We start from the raw sequence: 20,396 nt of genomic DNA on the forward strand, positions 1-20,396 counted from the left end.
GCTTATATCTGGGGTACAGAAAAAAAGACTGGATGGAAAGTAGGGAGAACAGACTAGTTATCTTCAACTAGGACAGTGAGAGTGGGAGCAGAAAGGAGTTAAGAGATACAGGACATTGGAAAAGCAAAGGAAGCAGAATTAAGCACATAATTGCCCATAATCTTATTTTTTCATTTATTAACTAAAGCTATTCAAAATCTATTAATATACAGAACTTTTGTTTTTACTTGAAATAGTGATTAAAGATTTTGGTTGTAGTGTATCTTTTTTTGGATTTTCCCCAATATCATTTGGGTTGTACCATCACTGGAAATTTATAAGGATTTATGTGATTTAGCTGATTGCCTTTGTGGGAGTCCTTGTTGTTAAGTGCACAGACTGAGCCAATTGTCTGAGTTGAATCCCAGCACTACGTCCCAGCTCACCACTTTTTGGCTGGGTGACCTTGGCTACTGGCTTAATCACTCTGTAAATACTTCCTCTTTAAAACTGAGATTAATAATAGTGTCTACTTCCTGAAGTTGCTATGAGGATCAAAGGTGTTAATATATGAAAAGTATTTAGGACAGCGCCTGGCACATAGTAAGCAAGATCTAAGTGTTAGCTATTGTATTTACTTTGCATTGACTATAGTACTCAGACAATACATTCCTTGAAGCAATCCTTATAATATGTGTTATTAGGAATACAGCATACTCTATTTTGACTTTTAAAGGGAATATATGCATACGATAAAACAAAACTGTCCAATATGGTAGCCACTAGCCAGTTGTGATGATGTAAATTAATCAAAATTAATAAAATTAAAAATTCAATTCCTTAGTTGCACTAGCTACATCTCAAGCACACAATAGCCACATGTGGCTATTACCTATGAAACTGGACAGTGCAGATACAGAACATTTCTGTCTTTGCAAAATGTTCTGTTAGAGCCGGCAGATAGTGAAACCTCCCTCCCATTCCTACCCCCAAATCCTTCCTCCCAGGGGTAATCCCTGTTACAGGTTTCTTGCACAGCTTTTCATGGTTCAGACACACAATTTTTTTTACATAAATATTATATAATTTGCACTGTACTGTGACTTATTTTTGTTTGTTTTAAAATACACTAACTGTATTGATTTTTTATTGATATATAATTGACATAACACTTCCTAGTTTTAGGTGTACACCATAATGATTTGATATAAGCATATATTGCAAAATGATTACCGCAATAAGTTAATATCCACGTATTGATTTTTGGAATATGTCAGCTCCCTACATTTAATCAATTAACAGTTCAAAGATTTAGAGCATATTTGGCTTAGGAAGCAACAATTCAACTATAAGAAATACGCATCTTGTTATATTTGGTAGCAGGTGTAAGGAATGATCTACTTCAGTTTTCTTTCTTGTGTGGCACATGCTACCCACAGATGTGAGTTAAGCGAGTTGAAAGTGATCATCTCCCATCAGCATGGCCAGGAATTCTGCAGCTCCTGTCCCCGTATCACAGAGAGCTCCTGCGCTGTGGGAAAACCCTGCATAAATGCTGGGGTCACTGTGAAGATATCTCATTATGGGTTGGGAGGCCTGCCCCTGGCCACTCCTAGGCTGCGGAGAAGGGGACCCGGCGGTCCGCTTGGACGGCTTCCCCTCCAGCCGGAGGAACGCGAACACGTTCGCCCTCTCGCGGAGAGCGGCGCCCCCTGTCGCCCGGTCAAAGAGGCGGCGCGGGCTCGCGGGAGGCTGGGAACATGGCGGGGAGGCCCGCGGCCACCGGCACCCCGCCGCCGGACCGGGACCGAGCGGCGCCCAATGTGGTGGCGTGGATCTCGCAATGGGCAGACGACCACCTGCGTCTCGTCCGGGTACCGCAGACCCGCCGGCCGGGCAGGTGGTGGGCGCGGGCCTGAGGGAGACGCGTCCTGGGGAGGCCCGGGCAGCGGACCCGCCGGGCCGGGGAGGCATGGAAGGCCGCGGGGGAGCAGCTCGGGGGCCGCCCGGTCAGGGCAGCGTGTGCGGGGCCGCGGGGGCAGTTGGGAAGGGCCGGGCAGACACCAAAGCAGGGCATGTAACTCCATAGGCCTGGGGAGAATGGAGGAGTTCATTTCTTTAATGCAGTGAGAGGCCATTGGAGTTCCAACAAAGGGCGGGGGCGGGGGGGAGGGAGGCTGCACTTTCGGCGACTAGGCAAGAGAGGATTGTGGTGATTCCTTTCTTTCTAACAAAGAGAGGAATAAAGGGGGCTGCCTGCTTCGTGAATGGTGTTGGAAATTGCTGATATAGAGGAGTTGGGATAAATGAATTGTTAGGGAAATCTAGGGAGCTTTTTGCACGTGTGAACTTGAGGATGCTATGAGACCTCTAGATGGAGATGAGTGAACTTGAAGATGGTCATTAGACTTCTAAACGTAGCTGTAGATGTTCTAGGCAACTGGAGACAGGAGTCATGTATTGAAGGGAAATCAGAACTGGGCATATAACTTTGGGAATGGGCTGCATAAACCTTGAGTAGTATTTAAAGCTTGGATGACGTCTTGGAGCCAGTCAGAAAAGCTCCTGAAGAAGCCCTAGAACTGAGACCTGGGGGCCTCTCTAACATTAGAATTTGGGGCCTGAAAAGGATGTCAGCAAAGACTAGGAAGGAACAGACAGGGAGGAGGAGGAAAATCAGGAAAACCAGGTGTCCTGGAAGCCAAGTGAAGAGTATGTGTTCAGATGGAGTGATTAACTTTGTTGAATTCTGCTGGGAAATTGAGTAGGATCATCAGCTTTGCAAATACTTTGCAGCCAAGCAGCACAAGAGCCAGGACCATGTCTGTTTTCACTCACCAGTGCAGCTCAGTCCTTAGAGTAGTAAATACCACTTAGTAAGTGCTAGATAAATATTTGTAGCATTAATGCAATATATATATGTGAATATGCACACACATATACGTTAATTGACAAGACCTTGGTTCTTCCAGTTAAGCAGGAAGAGATGCGTTGGTTATTACAAATTAAAAAATAACCTCATCAGTATTGGGGAGGAAACAGTGTTAAGTTAGCAAGCACATGGATAGTTCATTCCAAATAATCCAATCACAGAATGTACCCTTGTGTATATTTTCAACTTCATCTCTTATATGCTTAGTTGTATTTATTGAAGGAAAGCATGTTAGATTACCACTGTTGAGGGAATTACAGTATCCTTATTAAATTAATTAAACTCCTTTAGGTCTGTTTCAGTTTAAACGAAGCACTTCAAAGGTATCGCTAAGTTTTTCCCAACTGTTTGCAACATGTATTTCCCAAGTGCTATATTTTAAGGTTTTGGTGATAAAGTTTTCTACCAGATACTTAAATTCTGCCTGCAGACTCAGGGTTATGGAGTTCCTGTGGGTCTTGCAGAAGAAGTAAGTATTAGACTAATTCATGCATTCAGGGAACTCATGGTTAAAGCAATACAATCAATAGAGAGCAGTACCATGTTATGTATATAATTACTGTGTGTGCCAGTTTGGTTGGAGAAAAAGGGGAAGATTAATGGGCGGGTGGGCAGTTAGTTTTTTTGGAAGAAGTGGACCTTTAGTTGAAGGATATGCCTTATTTGGGCAGTTAGGTACAGAGAGGATTTTTTTTTCTGCCTTCTAATTAGTACTTTCACTATTGTGAATAATAATTAGGATTAATCATTAAATCTCTTTTTGCAGAACATCAGCACCGTAATGGCCATAGCTGGAGTAATGTTACTTCTAAGAAGTGTTCGACTGGTAAGTTAAAAAAATGAAGGAGACATTATGATAAGCACCAGACAGTTAATTTTTCTCACTTCAAACGAGAAAGATGATATCTCAAGCAGTGTATCATTTTGTTATTCATATTAGAAGCTTTTAAATAGTATTTTAGAACAATGAACATATTTTAAGATGTTGGTTTAAAAGTAACACATCCACAGGATTTTATGGAAAGTAATTGCACAGCCTGTATTTCCATAATCATTTTTCTTCCTGCTTAAAAAGGAATCTGAAAAGGATTTAATTTGCTAGAATGGTGTAACCACTAAATTTGCATTTCAGATGTTGAAAACAGTCAAAAGTGTTTCCTATGGTGGTATTAAATTTAATCGCCGTTGAATTATGTCCCTTAGAACTAAATAATTTATGCTTTCATTTAGTGTATTTTTTTGCCCTTTCAATAATGTATTAATAATAGACATTGTGGAAATCCATTTGATAATTCAAGATTTACAAGTATTTTTTTAATACACTTTATTGTTATCATAGGATGTAATTTCAGTGTCATGTTCAGTGTCAGTGTCATGTGTCATCCAACTGTGATGGATATATTGCTTCTATATATATTTATTTCCTACACTTATCTCTATATTGTTTTGTATTATCATTGACTACACCCCATTACTTTATCATACTATATCTTTTCCAACTGTTGCCTTTTCACCCAGACACCAATTTCAAAACTTCTGTCTCTTTTCCCTTCTTTTTGTTTTAGTGCCTTGCACTCATCTTTTTAAACTGAGAGGTAATTGACATACAGTGAAAGTATAAGTTTAAGATGTACAGCATAATGATTTGACTTACATACCTCATGAAATGATCACCACAGTAAATTTAGTGAACATCCATCATCTCATATAGATATAAAATTAAATAAATAGAAAAAATTTTTTTTTCCTTGTGATGAGAAGTCTTAGAATTTCCTCTCAACCACTTTCATAGATAACTTACAGCAGTGTTCATTATATTAATCATGTTGAACATTACATCCCTAGTATTTGTTTATCTTATAACTAGAAGTTTGTACCTTCCAAGTTACCCACCTCTCCTAACCACAAATCTGATCTTTTTCTATGAGTTTGTTTTTGAAGTAAAATTGACCTACAACACTGGGTTACTTCCTGTTACACAATGTAGTGATTTGATATTTCAATACATTTCAAAATGATCACCACGAGTCTAGTTACCATGTCACCATACAAAGATATTGCATAATTACTGACTAAATTCCCCATGCTGTACACGTCATACCTGTGACTCATTTATTTTGTAACTAGAAGTTTATCTCCTAGTCCTATCTCCCTTACCTATTTCTTTCCTTCCCTCACTCCCTTCCCCTCTGGCAACCACCTGTTTGTTCTCTGTATGTATGACTGTGTTTCTGTTTTGTTGCATTTGTTCATTTATGTTTCAGAGTCCACGTATAAGTGAAATCATACAGTATTTGTCTTTCTCTGTCTGACTTATTCATTTAGCATAATACCCTCTAGATCCATCCATGTTGTTGCAAGTGGCAAGATTCCATTCTTTTTATGGCTGAGTAATATTCCATTGTATATATACATACCACATCTTCTTTATCCATTCATCTATCGATAGGCATTTAGGTTGCTTCCATATCTTGGCCACTGTAAATGATGCTGCAGTGAACATGTGAGTACATATATCTTTTCAAATCAGTGTTTTTGTTTTCTTTGGACAAATACCCAGGAGTGGAATTGCTCAATTATATGGTAGTTGTATTTTTAATTTTTTGAGGAACCTCCATACTGTTCTGCATAGTGGCAAAACCAATTTATATTCCCACCAACAGTTCACAAGGGTTCCCTTTTCTCCACATCCTCACCAACACTTGTTATTTGTTGTCTTTATGATAATAGCCATTCAGACAAGTGTGAGGTGATATCTCATTGTGGTTTTGATTTGCATTTCCCTGATGATTAGTGATGTCGAGCATCTTTTCGTGTGCCTGTTGACCATCTGTATACCTTCTTTGGAAAAATATATCTTTAGGTCTTCTGCCCATATTTTAATTGGGTTGTTTGTTTTTTTGATGCTGAATTGTATAACTTCTGTGTATATTTTGGAAATTAAGCTCTTATTGGATATATCACTTGTAAATATCTTCTCGAATTCAGTAAGCTGCCTATTTGTTTTGTTGACAGTTTCCTTCACTGTGCAAAAGCTTTTTAGTTTGATGTCCGATTTGTTTATTTTCACTTTTGTTTCCTTTGCCTGAGGAGGCATATCCAAAAAAGTACTAATAAGACTGATGGCAAAGAGCATACTGCCTGTGTTTTATTCTAGAAGGTTTATGGTTTCAGGCCTTACGTTTAAGTCTTTAATCCATTTTGAATTTATTTTTGTGCATGGAGTGTAGTCCAGTTTCACTCTTTGACATGTAGCTGTCCGGTTTTCCCAGCACCATTTATTGAAGGGGCTGTCTTTTTTGGGGTGGGGGGGCCTGAGCTCATTTTTAACCTTATATTTAATAGGCTCTTTCTTATAACACCTCCATGATTTTGTAAGTCATTCATTTTTAGCCTATGTATATTCTTCTAGAATGGAGCTTTTGAAACTTTAGTTCTTTTCGTTCTACTTTTTTCATTTTCTTATATCTCTACATTCCATGACATATCTGTATTTTGAAGTTTCCAAAATTGCCAAAATATTAAATTATCTGATTAAGAGTTAAGGGGAAAATAGTGCTGAGGGATCATTTCTCTTATTAGCCCTTAAAAAAACACATGAATCAATTAGAGATCATTGTAAGTTTTTCGTTATTTTTAGTATATAGTTCAGTACTTCAGTTTGGTAATATTAAAAGTAGCGTGTGACGGACTTCCCTGGTGGCGCAGTGGTTGAGAGTCCGCCTGCCGGTGCAGGGGACATGGGTTCGTGCCCTGGTCCGGGAAGATCCCACATGCCGCGGAGCGGCTGGGCCCATGGGACGTGGCCGCTGGGCCTGCGCGTCCGGAGCCTGTGCTTCGCAACGAGAGAGGCCACAACAGTGAGGCCCGCGTACCGCAAAAAAAAAAAAAAGCAGAGTGTGTTACTGTTTATTATGTTCACTTTTATTCTCACTGACTTTAATTCTTTTTTTTTTTCTCATTGACTTTCATGTCCTAATCCTGTTTATGTTAGGTACGTCATTGACTTATGCAAGTTATTCAATGATATATATATATATATATATATATAGTTATGACGTTATTTATTTTAGACTTAAGTTTGGTGTCTTTTTCTTAGATTTTATGGTTTTTGATAACAGCGATGAGAAGAGCAGACTAAGGAAGAGAAAAAGAACATTGGAACATTAGGAGATAAAAAACTCTGTTATAGAACAGTTGGAGATGTTTAGCTAGAAATAAGAGAAACCCCAATCAACAGTGGCTTAACCAATTAAAAAGCTGATTTTTCTCATGTCACAAGAAGTTTGGAGGTTAGAGGCTGCTAGCATTGCTTCCCCGACTCAGTAACATAGAATTTAGGTCTGTCTGATTTTCCTTGCCTTTCCTCATGGCACAGATGGCTGCTATAGCAGGCTGCTCAAGGCAGGAGGAGAGGAAAAAGGAAGGAAGGTGCAAGCCGCATCTTTTCCTTTTGTGCAAAAAGCAAAAATGTTCCTGGAAGCCCTCTGTAGACCTTTGCTCACATCCTTTTATCACATGGCCACCTTTAGCTGGGGAAAGTAGGCTGGGCAAGTGGCCGTTTGGCTTTTCCACCCCATACAGAGCATGTTGGCAAGGGAGAATGGGTTTGGGAATGGATGTTGCATTGATATCTTGCCACAAGGAGCCTTGATAATTCCTCTCCAGCTTTCTTTTTGGGTTGCTGGTTTTCTCTCCTTCTTCTTCCCTTTGAGAGTTTATCAGTTTCTCATATTCTTTCACTTACAGATTGACAATTCCAAATTTCGTATTTAAAAAATAAAAAAGATTATTAAGTTTGGTACTGTGCTGAGCCCTTTATATATATAATTTCATTTAATAGGTAAAATAATTCTGTGATAGAGGTATTCTTATGCCTAACTTTTATAGATGAGGAGATGGATGATCAGAGAAATAACTCTGACAAGATCATCCGGCTAGTACATGGCAGAACTGGATTTCATATGACATCTTCCTGAATTTAAAACCCTTATTATTTTCTCTTCACTGCGATGCTTCCAGCTTTTGTCTGTTTGCCTTTAGGACTGCCCTTCACCCTCTGAAGCTTGGGCATAGCACCCTTGTTAGTGGGATCATCTTTCTGCCTGCTCCGGAGAGCAGGCTGTGTTTATCACAAACTCAGGATTTTTTTGTTGAAAGATGTCTTCCTCAGGTGTTCCTATCCTTTCCATTTTGACCCTTTAGCACTTACACTTTATATTAAACCTATTCATGTGTTGCTCTATAGTTGTATTCTGGTTTTATGCATATTGTCTTTTCCTCTTCCAGATGATGCGTTCTGTGTCACAGAAATGCTGCACTGAACTTTTGGCTGTTGAGGGATTATTGGATTCCTCCCATCATGAGGTAGATGCAGTGGGATCTGCCTTTAGAGGTTCTTCACATAGACTGTGAGCTTCGTGAAAGTAGAACATTGGGTTCTACGTTTTTCCATTTCCTCCCCTAGCTCCTTAATAACTTCCAAAACTCCAAACATCAGGGCACACTTTTGCCCTTTTATGTGTATCCTTTAATGAAAACACCTCAGAATTTAAAGGATGGACCTGTAGTAGTTGAAGACATCTTTAATGTCCCTCTCTACTCCTTCTAAGTCTTGCTTCCTTGGGCAAAATACTCTTGGTTTTCTCAGGTGATGTAGTTTCCAGGCTCTTTACCATCTTTTTCCTCCTCTTCTGGCTTTGTTCCAGTTCGATGAAGTCTTTTATGAAATATGACACCCAGAACAGCCAGATAGATTCCACTTAGAGCCTGATTTAGAGTATTCGCTCCCTCACCTCTCTTCTTCTGGATCCTGCTTCTAATAATGTTGCTTTGGGTGGAACTTTGCAGAGGGGAGTTGTGGGGGGGCTGGGCAAAGAGGAGAGGGAGTTTGCACTTTTTGTTTTTGGCAGCCTTGTCACATTTTCACTCATCTTGAGTTCACAATTAACTAAAACCTGTAAATCTTTTCCATATATGCTGCTTTATTCTCTTCTATCCTTTAGTTTGGGAGGATACAGGGGCAGACTTTTATGTTGTAGCCATTCATTCTAATTGTCAGGATCTTTTTTTTTTTTTTTTTTTTTTGCGGTACGGGGGCCTCTCACTGTTGTGGCCTCTCCTGTTGCAGAGCACAGGCGCCAGATGCGCAGGCTCAGCGGCCATGGCTCACGGGCCCAGCCGCTCAGCGGCATGTGGGATCTTCCCGGACCAGGGCACAAACCCATGTCCCCTGCATCGGCAGGCGGACTCTCAACCACTGCGCCACCAGGGAAGCCCTGTCAGGATCTTTTAAAATACTAACTCCGACTTAGTATTCATGCCCTTCCAAGCATCAGACCTGCTGATGTTCGATCCTTACGCTCTCATTCAAGTCACTGGTGAGTGTATTAAACAGGAGAGGATCCAGGTCAGAGCCCTGTGGCTTACTCCTAGAGTTCCCCTCCCATTGACATTAACTCATCAGTGCTACCCTAGGGATGTCACAGAACCATATTGGGAGCCATCTATGTGGATGTTTAGCCCACATTTCTGTGTCTTTCCCATAAACTTTTCATAGACAACTTCTGTCAGGTGACTCACTCAAACTTTTCATGTGTGTTTGATTTAGGATTTCTCTTCCCTTTTGTTTATGTTCTGCATATTCCACATTCTTGAATGAATGCTGACAATGCATACCTTCAGAATCTTTTTCCTCACAGTGTTTTCCCCAGAAAAAGCAGTCACCTCCTTTTTATCTAGATTCACCAGTTGTTAACATTTTTGCCATGGTTGTGCTTTCTCTCTCTCCCTCAGTGAAACCATTTGAAAGCAAGTTGCAGACATGATGGAACTTGTCCCATAAGGACTTCATAGTGTACTTCCTAAGAGCAGGGATATTTTCCTACATAGTCACATTAATATCACAGCTAATAAATTTAATATTTTTGCAGTAATATCTAAAATCCAGTTCATATTCATATTTATCTTCTGAAAATATCCTTTGTAGCTGTTTTTTCCCCAGTCTAAGGTTCAGCCCAGGATCACACACTGTATTTAGTTGTCATGTCTCTTTAGTCTCCTTTAATCTAGACTTTTATCCCACTTTATGTTTAATTTTTGTCTGTCATGACACTGCCATTTTTGAAGAGCCCAAGCCACTTGTCTTAGAGAATGTCCCACAGTCTAGATTTGTGTTTCCTTGGTAGATTTAGTGTGAACAAGAAGGTGACGGTGTATACTGCTTCCTGTTGTGCCGCATCAGGAGACTCACAGTGTCCGTCTGTCCTAGAACGTTATCACATCTAAGATAATTAATAACCCCTTAGCATCATCTAATACCCAGACCATATTAAGAGTTCCTTGATTGTCTCAGTGGTGTCTTTTTTCAATAGATGATCTGTTCGAATCAGGATTCAAATGGTCCATATATTGCGTTTGTTTGTTATATCTCTTATGACTCATTTATTTTATAACAGTCTAGAACCCCACCCCCATTTTTTCCCCTTTACGCCATTGATTTGTTAGAGTAACCAAGTCATTTATCCCATTTTTAACGTTCCACATTCTGGATTTGTCTGCTACAATATTTTTTGTATTGTTTGAAAAAAATTTTTTTTAATGTTTAGACCAACTTCACTATCTTAGGAAGTAAGATAGTATCTATCTTACTATCCTTCTGCCTGTATGAGGTTCTCACCCAGCCATGATTATGAGTTAAGGTTATCTCTATAGTACTGTTAATATGGAAGACACAGGTATAAAATGTTGACTAACTCCAAGGTGTTAGGTATTTAAATAAATTCCTAATGTTGGCCTTTTGGGAGGGGCCTTTTTCTCCTATGAGATAAAAAACAAGGGAAAAAACCTTGTTGATTAGTAGTCAAATTTAACTTGCCTCAGTTTTGGTTAGGTTCTCCCAGCAGTACCTGCATGAATAGATGGTACATCTATAGTGTAGGATAGTGACTCTTTAGCCAGATTTGTGTGGTACCATGTTTAGACTCACTGCTTTTTGATGGATTGTGTCATATTTCGAGGATGTAGGCTTTTAGAAATTAGGAGTCTGTTTAATGTTCTCTATAGAGTAGCTTGAAATAGTAAAATAATGACTAAATATTTCTAAATAATGTTCCCATAAACACTTTGTGTTAAATCTTATTAAAATTTTAATATAAAATTAAGAACCAAATTAAAAATTTCCAGTGGTTATATCTTCTTTAAAATGTTTAGAGAATTTGACATGCTTAATTTTAATATGAAAATGGTAGTAAAATGTTATATTTTTCTCCTTGTAAATCAACAGACATCAAAATTCACAAGTCCTTCAGATATTCCAGTAGAATTTATAAGAAGGAATGTTAAACTACGAGGACGACTACGCCGAATAACCGAGAATGGTTTAGAGATTGAACATATTCCCATTACTTTACCTATTATATCTTCATGGAGAAGTAAGTAAGGTGCAAAAATAATAACACTAAATAACTATTTTAATGTTCCTTTACTAGAAGTTATTTTAAAAATAGCAAAAAAAAGTCATTTTAATTTTTAGTAACTTTCCATTGTCTATGAGGGAAAGTCCAAATTCTTGACTTACATACAAGAACTATTTAATTTGGCTCTAGATTTCTTTTCTTCCTTCCCTCCTTTTCTCATTCAACCACTCAGTGGTTCATTCAGGCATTCAAGCATTTATTCCACAAATATTGAGCACATGTTATGTTCTAGGTCCTATGCTAGCCGTACGTGGGGAGTGAAATAAACAAGACCACTCTACCCCTTGGAGCTTATAGTACAGGTGGAAGATGGGCAACAGACAAATGAAAAATTGTCCTGAGAGCGCTGAAGAAGAGGGTCAGGGTATAGGATGAGAATTATAGGAGGTTGTATGAAGGGCGAACCTACATATATAGTAGTCAGAGAAGGCCTCACTGAGGAGTTGCTATTTAATCAGATACCCGAAGAATGGGAGGGGGCTGGCTAGGAAGAATATGTGTGGGGATGAGTTGGCTCTTTTGGTAAGCACGTGAAGGCTCGTCTGGCCAGGGCATAGGGAAGAAGGGGACAAGAGACACCAAAGGAGGCTGGAGAGCTGGGCAGAGTCCATAGCTTTGCTGCTGCAATTCCCATTTCTCCCTGCTTCATGGCAAAGCCCCCAGCCACACAGACATGCCTGCTGCTTCCATGTGTTCTCATGCCCTGGGCATAGTTCTTTGCCCAGAGTGACTTGGCTCCTGTGGATTCTTTAGGATCTAGCTCAAATGTCAGCTCTTCTGTGAAGCTCTCCTTAACTCCCAAGCAGAATTAGCCTCTTTCTTTCCTGTCCCCCAAGCAATTTATACACACTGCAATTAAAGTACTGAAACACATTTTCCTGTAATTATATATCTAGGTTTATATTCTTCTATTAAACTGTGAGCCCCTGGTGGGCAGGGAACTTTTCTTATCTATCTCATTATTCACAGTCCCTAGAAAAATAATTGTTAGCCAGCAGAGACTTGGCAAAATTTGTCAAATGAATTAACTGAGTTATATTTAAAGATCTTCTTAATATTATTTTACTGTTTTGAAGAAAGGGATTCTTATTTCTTTAGCCTCAGATGAATGAATATCACTCTGTTCAATTAGATAGGGCTGCAAAGGAATAAGATTAATTTTTTTTCCCCAGACATACCTGAAATGATTGACTTCTTTAACAAATCAAACAGTATTTTTCCCTAAAGAAAGATACCTGAGATGTTTATTTGGCCATTTAATGGCCATTTAATGGCCATTTCAGCTCTAAGCATGGTTTATACTTCATAAGTCCTCTACCTTCTCAGTTGTTGTAATAATGCTACAATAATTTAAATCTCTCCTGTCTGAAATAGTGATGATTCTTTAGTGCTTAGACAGCAAGGTCATCACTTGTGATTGTCCAGGCTGTACATCGCACAACTTCAGGGATGGTATTCAGTGGGAATCTGCCCCAGAAGTCGAGCAATGCCACAGCACTCTAATTGCCATATACACATATTGTTATTAATGGGTTTCACATCAAATAAAAATGTTTATCAAGTTGGTACAAACAATCAAAATTTTAGAGCTGAAAGGAAACTTACTTTTCTCCCCCACTTATTTAAATATTTTCTATAGAAGTTAAAGGCCATGTATGAAGCCATCTACCTAACAGTTGATGAAATCAAAGGTAGAAAACAGATTTTCTGCTACCCAGTCCACAACTTTATGTATACAGATGCAAAAGTTAAAGAAACAGACATGTCTTATTCGTCCCAACAGATGATAACCAGTACAAATGTAACGGTAGTGTTAATACTTTTTGTAACTGACATAAATTGTTGATGTTAAAGAGATCATTTTGCATTTTCATTTGTTAAACCTGTTTACTTATAAAATGGTTGTAGAACTAGAAGGTTGCTTTCCAAGCACTATTTTGACTGATATAATAAGATGTTACAGCATAATCTTTTTCATTTAAAAATAGCTGTTAATTGAAAGCTCCTTATGTTCCTTTCACTATTTTTACTACCTGGCCTGTAAGATAGAGATGGACTTTTATTTTTTTAAATTTTTTTAATTAATTTATTTTTTTGGCTGCGTTGGTCTTTGTTGCTGCACACAGGGGCTACTCTTCGTTGCGGTACGCGGGCTTCTCATTGCGGTGGCTTCTCTTGTTGCGGAGCACAGGCTCGAGGTGCGCAGGCTTCAGTAGTTGCAGCACATGGGCTCAGAAGTTGTGGCATGTTGGCCCTAGAGCATGTGGGCTTCAGTAGCTGTGGTGCATGGGCTCAATAGTTGCAGCACGTGGGCTCTGGGGAGTGCGGGCTTCAGTAGTTGTGGTGCGCAGGCTCAGTAGTTGTGGTGCATGGGCTTAGTTGCTCTGCGGCATGTGGGATCTTCCTGGGCCAGGGATCGAACCCGTGTCCCCTGCATTGGCAGGAGGATTCTTAACCACGGCGCCACCAGGGAGGTCCCAGGGATGGACTTTTGATTTTACTGTAAGGAAGGCTAGGATTCAGGCTCCCCAAGTTAAGGCCATTCTAACCAAAAAGATTTAGCTCAGAAAACTACATCAGAGTAGAGTCTGTGTGGTGTAGTAGAATGTGTATTGGCATGGAGAGCTTGTGTTCTATTTCTAGTTTTGGCTTATGGTTTCCACCACCATCAAAGAAGAGAATTATAATATTTCCAAGACTCCTTCCTCATGACTATTCTGTAATATCCCTTCCTTCCATGCTCTTATCTTTGGTGTGTATGATGAGGAGGCAAACACACACAGAGCTGAAAATTTTTATGAAGCGGAACTCTTAGGACACTTCATTTCTTCAATAAATGTTTACTGAATGCCTGCTGTTTTGTCACAGTCTCAGTATATAGTGGCAAACAATGGATGTGATCCTACAGTAGTCACAAAACCTACAGTCTAATGAGGATATTACTCAAAGCTGCTTCTATCCGGGGATGGTAAAAAATAGTCTTTTTGACGTATGTGATACTCCTGTCTCGTGAAATTGTCCATTGTCATGAATTCACTTATAATGTTTTCTAAATTGAGCGTATAAATCAGTTGTTTTTCTATCATGTACTACCTTTATAAAAACCTTAAGAATATTTAGTTATGAAGTTTCCGACCCATCTGATGGAACAGAAATATAGCAAACTCCTTAGTGGTGATTTGCTTCCATATTCATCTTACGTCTGCCGTTTTTTCCAGGTTCCCATGGTCTTTCCCTTACTTGATATACTCACTTCCTCTTCCTCCTCCTGCCTCTCTGTTCATTCTGCAAAACCCAAGTCCTGCTCTTGGGCTCTTCCACTGGAGCCCATGTTGCTGTCCCCTTATAACCTTTGGCATCATCTGTGTCATCCAATACAGTATGAATTAGGCTTTTTTAAAATATGTGCATAAAAGATTTGTTGAAGAGCTGGTAAGATAGAGGGATTCACATAAAGCTAAAATTAGACATCATAAGCATTAAAAGTTGCATCTCCTTTTTCAAAAAAATCTCAACTGTTTGGGCAAAAATATATGATGTATATAACTAACCTTATTCAGTAGATTAGTTCTTGGAAGATTTATTTTTAAATTTTTATTGGCCGCATCATATTTTAAATGCTTAATGGGGAATTGCTAATTTTAAAGGAATCCCAATGACCTTTTGTGAAGTGAAGAATTAGGACATTAATACTTCAGGTTGATAGTGTTGACTTAGATTCATGTTTTTGGTCCCCAAAATTTTGGCCTTAAAGACTAGAGGATGTTTTATTGGAAGACAGCTGGTGTTGATGGCAGCATTAAAGGATTGAAGAGAGACCGCAGAATCTTCAAGCTTCCCTTAACTCATTACGTACCAATGATTTAAATTCATCTAGTCTTTATTATATGTTCTGCCTTAATCTAATTTGTGTATTTACTCTGCCACAGATTTTTCTAAGGACATAATCCTACTTACACCTTTTGATACTTATCTAACTGAAACTCTAGGACAGGTTTCAAGAACTCATGCCCTAAAGAAAATGTTTTTCTATCATCAAATAATATTGTGGCAAACTTCTAGGATATCTTCCTGAACTCAAGTATTACTTTTTCCCTAGTAATTAAATGAACTTAACTTTATACTTTCAGCTACTTGTATAAGAGTTTAACATATGTTAAATGTATAATTTCTTTCAAAAAAAAGTCATTAAGTTTTTTTTTGTCAGCCATTATCCTTTATGGAAAGTTATAAACTTTTTCTGCAATAAAATCCTGTTATTAAAGTTTAATTGGTTAAAATTTTATCAAGAGTTTGCCCAGACTTTCTTATCACTATGTTACTTGGGTAATAAATTGATAAAATCCTGTCTGGAAGTCAGTTTTGTAAAATGTATATTAAAAAAAATAATGTTGATATTAATCAATATTTATTGAGATGGGAAAATATCCTCAGTACATTAAGTGAAAACGCAGTTTATACAGTCCTATTGGTCGTAGGAGCTTATATTATTGAACGACATATCTTGTAGCATTACGTGTATGTGTGCAGAGAAATAAATCTGGCAGATTTTTTTTTTTTTTTTTTTTTTTGCGGTACGCGGGCCTCTCACTGCTGTGGGCTCTCCCGCCGCGGAGCACAGGCTCCGGACGCGCAGGCCCAGCGTCCACGTCCCACGGGCCCAGCCGCTACGCGGCACGTGGGATCTTCCCAGACCGGGGCACGAACCCGCGTCCCCTGCGTCGGCAGGCGGACTCCCAACCACTGAGCCACCAGGGAAGCCCAAATCTGGCAGATTTTTTTTTTTTTTTTTTTTTTTTTCAGATTTTTTTAAAAAAGGTAAATTGGTTAAACCCCACATCCTGTTCTGGATCTTACTGAAATGAGTTTTTGAAATTTCCATCTGTTACATACTTGTATTGTTTTAAAAGACAGGTTGACTATAGAAATGAATGGATCTATATCTAGATAGTCTGGGTATTTATAAATAAACATAATATATCCAGTTGTTTTTTGGAGCCCAAATGACTTTGGAATTTGCTTTTGCAACGTGGTATTAAAGCTAAAACTCTCTTCTACCTAACCCTTTTAGAAGAGCCGTGTGGTGCTTTGCTGGTTAAGTTGGCTGGAGTAGAACTCACTGAAACTGGGAAGGTGTGGTTACAAAAAGAGCTAAAACCTTCCCAAGTAGTATGGTTCCAACTTCTTGGAAAGGAGAATTCAGCACTCTTTTGCTACCTTTTAGTGAATAAGGTAAGTAGTGTGAAGAAATAACTAGCAATATTTTATTCTTATTATTTAATACATAAACTCGTCATTAATCAGAGCCTTGAATATATAATGAGACTGAATTTTTTTGTCTTTTTAAAGTATGACTCACAGTGATTATGTATAGAGAACTAGATGTTTCATATATAAATTTTGCTATAAAATTTGTTTATTATAGAAAAAATTGTGTTTATATGTTTATTATAGAAAAAAATAGAAAATTTTAAAAAAGTTAAAAAACTTTGAATTATTATTGACTCTGGACATTGCCAGTTTAAGGAGTATCTTATACATTTATTTATGGACATTATATCACACTTGTTATTATAAACCACTTGTTGAGTGCGACTTGTCAACTGAAAATTGCAAAGAGCAAGGGTGTTTTCTGAAGGTAAATATTGCTCATTCTGGTCCAATACCTTGTAGATAGGTATGCCTTAACATATAAGTCTTTGAACTCTAAAAACATTGAGCATATTTAATACTACTGGGCATATTTAAATTGAGCCTATTTAAATACTATTCATGATCAGTAGTCAGTCATCTGAAGACATTGCCTCAGAGTTTCCTTACCTTTATGACTGGCCATTAGCCATTCTGTAACTGTGGATGCCTGAGAGCTTCATTACTGTTGCCCTGTCACTGTCTTGAGTCCTTCGATGTGCCTTCTTCCAAATTTCTTTTGGTGGACGATTACTGAAAAAAGAACATGGAAAAATAAAATAGTTGAAATGTTATTATAACAGGATTAGGGTAATTTTTCTTACTTTTAAAGTTCCTTATTATGTAACAAACAAGAATAATCTGAAGAGAAAAATAAATCACATTAAAATGATTAGAATTATAACTATTTTAATTATTAAAGCTTTGTGAATTATTAAGAGAACACCTAGTGAAATCCATTAATTTTTGCATGTCCAGATCACATTCAGTTCTTTCAAAATAAGAATTATCCAATACTGATTGGTTGAAGCATCTTACACTTGACTAAGTTGATAATACAGAAGTATATAAAAGATCCCAAAGGCCTTACGAAAATATTAACTTCTCTTTTCAGTTGAGGAGTATATATTATTTATCCTCAAAACCCCGCTATGGAATCATTTTATTCCCTTTTACAGGGGGGACTCCGGGTAACCAAGTAGAAGAACCGGTATTCAAGCCCAGCTCTTCCTGGCTTCTGAGCCCACACTTTACCTTATCTGTCTTTACCTTATACTCTTTCCTAGAAGGTGACCAAATTATGTTTTATGCAATTTCGGTAATTTACTTCTGTTGAATTTTACTGTAGTGTGAGGTTGAATTTTAATTATTTTTATTTTGGTTCAGCTCATTAAATTTAAAACATTGAGACAAATATGATAATCCCTTTAAAACTGTATTTCTTAGCCGCTTATCATCATGTACCAAAAGTTACTGCATTTAAAGGAACAAAAGGTTACTTTATTCCTTTATATAGTCTTAGGAAATGTTTCCTACTTTAAATTTTTAGTTTTCACATTAAAAAAATTTAACTGTGAATTACTTGTCTAATGAAGCTATAAAATTACTAATACTTTGTTAAAATTAACCTTGTTAAGTTAAAATCCCACAAGGACTATGGAAATAGCTAAGCAGGATCTCCTTTACACTGTAAATTAGCGAGAAAAAAAAAAAATCCCATTTATCTGGTTTCATTAGGCAGTGAGGTATGAATGAAATTTCCTGAAGGGTGAAGATTCAAGGGCCAGGACTATTTTTATGTTCATTATTTTATGGGACATCTTTTAAAAATGTATTTACATGCCAGTGCCTTCCTCAAACACTGGACTTCTGAACCTAAATTAACAGTTCAGTGATGATTCATTTCATTTTGCATTTGTCTACTTTTTAGTTTCGTTACTTTTCTTTGGTTTCTCTTTTGCTATGGCCTCCTGTCATTTTACCTATCTGGTGTGTGCTCCATTTCCCCTCCAAACAACAACAATAAAACCAAAAAACCCTTTTCGTGCTTTATTACTTCTGCACATTTTTGGGTAGGAGACCAGTGAGCCTGTGGAGAACTATATGTTATAAAAGAGTGAATTGTCTTTGAGCAATGGTCTCTTCTACTAATGAAATTCTTGGATTTAGCATTAACTGTTTTAAGCTCTTAAGGACCCTTTTGCATTTATATTTTTGACTTTTATTTGGAGGACTCAAGTTGCAGAATGACTGATTGTAAAGTAAATGAAGTGTTACAGGTATGCTAGTAACTTTATTAAATAATTGGCTTGTGTTATTTTTTTATTCAAGGGTAGATATTTTAGTGTGAGTCTGAATGAAGAAATTTTGAGAAGAGGCCTTGGCAAAACTGTTCTCGTTAAAGGGCTAAATTATGATTCTAAAATCTATTGGAGAATTCACAGAAACTTACTTAAAGCTGAATTAATAGCCTTAAAAAAAGGAGAAGGAATATGGAAGGAAGAATCTGAAAAAGAAAGTTATTTGGAAAAATTCAAAGGCTCCTGGAGAGAAATATGGAAAAAAGACAGTTATTTAAAAAAAATTGGATCAGATTTCAACTTGAAAAAAGAAAGTTATTATGACAAATTTAGAAGGACTTATGAAACATGGAAAGAAAACATGAATAACTACTCCTTAATACTGAAGTTCAGAGAACTTCTGAGTCGCATACACTTTCGTAGAAAAGGATGAAATATTCCAAGAGATCTGGAGGTGACTTACTCCCAAAAGAATAAAATATAATGGATAAATATAATGAATATTTTTCATTGAGTTGAAATGGGAAATTTCCCCAAATGATCAAAGTTGCATTCTAATGTATTTAAATATTTAAGAGATGATTCTTATAAATGTAATATCAGAATAATTTAAATAAATTGTGATTAATGTAATATCCTTTTAGGAAAAATGAAACGCTCTGTAAAAAGTTATCAGGTTGAGGGCGATATACATGTAGTGATAATATATGAAGAGAGAGTTTAACTATTGGCCATTGTATTATTTTAGTCATTTTGGGCAGCCGTATTTAACTTTTGTTTAAAGAGAGTATTTGTTTACTTTTGATTACTTATAATAAAGGGACTCTTTATGCATCATGTCTGAGGCTGCTCTTTTCTCTCCACTACTTTATAACTGCTTGTGAATTTGAGGCAGAGCTACAAGAGAAGGTCACTTAGACCATTTTCTACTAGTAAAGAGTGACATGGGCTTCCCTGGTGGCTCAGTGGTTGAGAGTCCGCCTGACGATGCAGGGGACACGTGTTCGTGCCCCGGTCCGGGAAGATCCCACATGCCGCGGAGCGGCTGGGCCCGTGAGCCATGGCCGCTGAGCCTGCGCGTCCGGAGCCTGTGCTCCGCAACGGGAGAGGCCATAACAGTGAGAGGCCCGCGTACGGCAAAAAAAAAAAAAAAAAAAAAGAGTGGCTTATTTCTACCTGTTGTTAGATGAGGGGGATAATCCTGAGGACAAAATCATGAATGAGCCGAGGATGGCAGCACACAGGATAAAAAGAATAGGGATGCCTTCTGACATTGTCGAGACCCTAAGGGCTTGAACCCTCTTGCTTCCCAATTTCTTACGATGCAAGATAGTAAATTTCTTTATTTTTAAAGCCAGTTTTAGTTGGTTTGAGGATGCGATATACACACATACTTGCTGCAAAATCCTCCTGACAGTATAAGCTTTTTTCACAACACCAGCAATAATCCACCCACAATGTCTCCAGAAGTTTTTCTTTTTTTATAATTATTTTATTTATTTATTTATTTATTTATGG

The 20,396-nt window shown here is 37.8% G+C and overlaps 1 protein-coding gene across 7 annotated transcripts; it reads left to right on the forward strand.

The window, feature by feature from the left end:
- Window positions 1–1,661: 1,661 nt before the first annotated feature.
- On the forward strand, window positions 1,662–19,807 carry C4H3orf33 (chromosome 4 C3orf33 homolog). Of its 7 annotated transcripts, none has more exons than XM_060011264.1 (6): window positions 1,662–1,853; window positions 3,678–3,737; window positions 8,201–8,278; window positions 11,196–11,343; window positions 16,460–16,620; window positions 18,915–19,057. In XM_060011264.1, the coding sequence occupies exons 1-6, from the start codon at window positions 1,740–1,742 to the stop codon at window positions 18,921–18,923; spliced, it is 570 nt and encodes a 189-aa protein (XP_059867247.1). In that variant the 5' UTR covers window positions 1,662–1,739; the 3' UTR covers window positions 18,924–19,057. The 7 variants fall into 7 exon arrangements, with proteins under 7 accessions (XP_059867247.1, XP_059867246.1, XP_059867241.1 ...); XM_060011263.1 differs by having other exon boundaries at window positions 17,757–19,031; XM_060011258.1 differs by having other exon boundaries at window positions 1,683–1,853; window positions 18,910–19,807.
- Window positions 19,808–20,396: the final 589 nt, after the last annotated feature.

The sequence above is a fragment of the Delphinus delphis genome, chromosome 4, assembly GCF_949987515.2.
Source record: "Delphinus delphis chromosome 4, mDelDel1.2, whole genome shotgun sequence".
Taxonomy (NCBI): Eukaryota; Metazoa; Chordata; class Mammalia; order Artiodactyla; family Delphinidae; genus Delphinus; species Delphinus delphis.